The following is a 2,314-nucleotide window of genomic DNA, read 5'->3' as shown; positions in this document are numbered from 1 at the left end:
TGCTCCCATGTCTGACACCATTTTTGCCTGGTCCCCCATCTTTGTTTCTAAGAGTATGATTTCCTTTAGATTTTATATGTATATAAGATATTTCAGCACGTGTCTTCTTGTGGCTGTAGTTTCACTCATGAAAATGGCATCCAGTATCATTAATGTTAGTATGAAACCCAAATTTTCCTTATTTTTAAGGGCTATGGAATAGTCCACTATATCTGTACTATGTATATATGTGAGTGTGTGTGTCTGCATTTATGTTTATTTTCCACTCATCTGTAAAGGAGCACATGGGATGCCTATATTAGTTACTATAAATAATATTTCAATGATCATGGGCCAATACAGTGTCATTTCCTCTCGATGATTCATTCCTTCTTTCTCTCATTTTTCTTCCAGTCCATTTTATCCTGTTTCCTCTTGCATTTTCTCTGTCTCCATCTCTATTTCTCCATTTTCTGTTTGTTCCCCATTCTCCTTCCTTCTTTCCTCCCTTCTTTTCTTCTTCCCTTCTTTTTGTCCTTTCTCTTTCTACATTCTTTCCTTTCTTTCTTTAATGGGGATAAAATCTAGGGCCTTAAACACTGTAAGGCATGAGTAATATACTGATAAATACCAAGACCCCGCTTTAAAATATTTACAGAAATGGCTATGTATTTTCTTTTTTTGGAGATGAGGACCAAATCCAGGGCCATGTACTCCCTAGGCAAGCACTCTATCCCTGATCTAAATCCCCAACTCCTCTGTACACTTTCTTAAATAAATGCATACACTAATTTATGTTCCCAATAACTTCTCTTGCACAAGGTTCATTTTTATCACCTAAACAAAACTTGTTATTTTTGAACCTTTGATAAAACTCTTTTAACAAGTATGGAAGGGTATTTCAGAGTGTTTGTAATTTTCTGTCACCTGGTAAGTAGCCATGTAAACATTTTCACATATATTTGTTCATCTTTGGATTGGCTTTAAATGCTAAATCAAAACAAGATTTCCACACCTCTGAGTTCTAATGTTTTTGTCTATTAATAAAATTATTACAATTTTCAGTTTCTTTTAGGTAGTGGTGCAAAGAGCATCAATGGAAGGAAGAAATCACTCTATGGTGTCAGAATTTCTGTTCGTGGGACTGACCAAATCCTGGAAGTTGCAAGTACTTCTGTTTGTGTTTGCTTCAGTGTTTTATATGGCAAGCATGATGGGAAACTCCCTCATGATTTTCACAATGGCTTCTGATACTCACTTACATTCTCCCATGTACTTTTTGTTGGCCAATCTCTCCTTCATTGATTTAGGGGTTTCGTGTGTCACTTGTCCCAAGATGATTTATGACCTGTTCAGAAAGCACAAAGTCATCTCCTTTAGAGGCTGCATCACTCAAATGTTCTTCATCCATGTGATTGGTGGTGTAGAGGTGGTGTTGCTTATAGGCATGACTTATGATAGATATGTAGCCATATGTAAGCCTCTCCATTATTTGACCATTATGAATGCCAAAATGTGCATTTTCATCTTAGTGTCTGCCTGCGTGGTTGGCCTGATGCATTCCCTGGTTCAATTTGTTTATGTAGTGAATTTGCCTTTCTGTGGACCAAATATTTTGGACAGTTTTTACTGTGACCTTCCTCGGTTCATTAGACTTGCTTGCATAGATACTAACCAATTAGAATTAATGGTATCAGCCAACAGTGGATTCATCTCTGTAGGCTCGTTCTTCATACTGGCCATATCTTATATTGTCATAATAGTCACTGTTCAGAAACATTCCTCAAGTGGTTTCTCTAAGGCCATGTCTACACTTTCTGCTCACATCTCTGTTGTGGTCCTATTCTTTGGTCCCTTGATATTTGTTTATACACGGCCTTCTCCCTCCACACACCTGGATAAGTATCTGGCCATATTTGATGCAGTTGGTACTCCTTTTCTGAACCCTGTGTTCTACATGCTGAGGAATCAAGAAATGAAGACATCAATGAAGAGAATATGCAGACAGTTACTGAAATACGGGAAGATCTCCCAAATGTTTACAATCATCATTATATAATTTTTTTGTTGATACAATTCAGTGAAAAATTACTTTCCTTTGTCATATTTGCTTACCTATACTGATATTTGGGTGAATCCTGTTTTCTGTTAGGAGAGATTTGCAGTGTTTTCTAGCAACAGAGAAACAATTATATATTTATAAAACAAAGATTGTAATAAGACAGAGCTCAATTCCTAAAGAAAAATTTTTATGTGAAGCAAACTTTTAGTTGTACATTTAGTTTTACAGAAGATAGAAGATTGCTTTAAGGCTTATAAAAGAAATGTAAACACA

At 36.0% G+C, this 2,314-nt stretch overlaps 1 protein-coding gene across 1 annotated transcript; it reads left to right on the top strand.

Moving 5' to 3' along the window:
- Positions 1–1,075: 1,075 nt before the first annotated feature.
- LOC121465511 (olfactory receptor 4F3/4F16/4F29-like) lies at positions 1,076–2,038 on the top strand. The gene has a single exon (XM_041678727.1). It carries the CDS (start codon positions 1,076–1,078, stop codon positions 2,036–2,038), a length of 963 nt encoding a protein of 320 aa, XP_041534661.1.
- The last annotated feature ends 276 nt before the right edge of the window (positions 2,039–2,314 follow it).

Source organism: Microtus oregoni, unplaced genomic scaffold (genome assembly GCF_018167655.1).
Source record: "Microtus oregoni isolate MIOR12 unplaced genomic scaffold, Mior012 000031F_ref0000149, whole genome shotgun sequence".
Taxonomy (NCBI): domain Eukaryota; kingdom Metazoa; phylum Chordata; class Mammalia; order Rodentia; family Cricetidae; genus Microtus; species Microtus oregoni.
Note: the sequence above shows the minus strand (reverse complement) of the source record. Positions and strands in the feature narration are given on the sequence as shown.

Bases quoted from the DNA above. Each gene is read 5' to 3' on its own strand.
- LOC121465511 (XM_041678727.1), top strand. From the start codon at position 1,076: ATGGAAGGAAGAAATCACTCTATGGTGTCAGAATTTCTGTTCGTGGGA.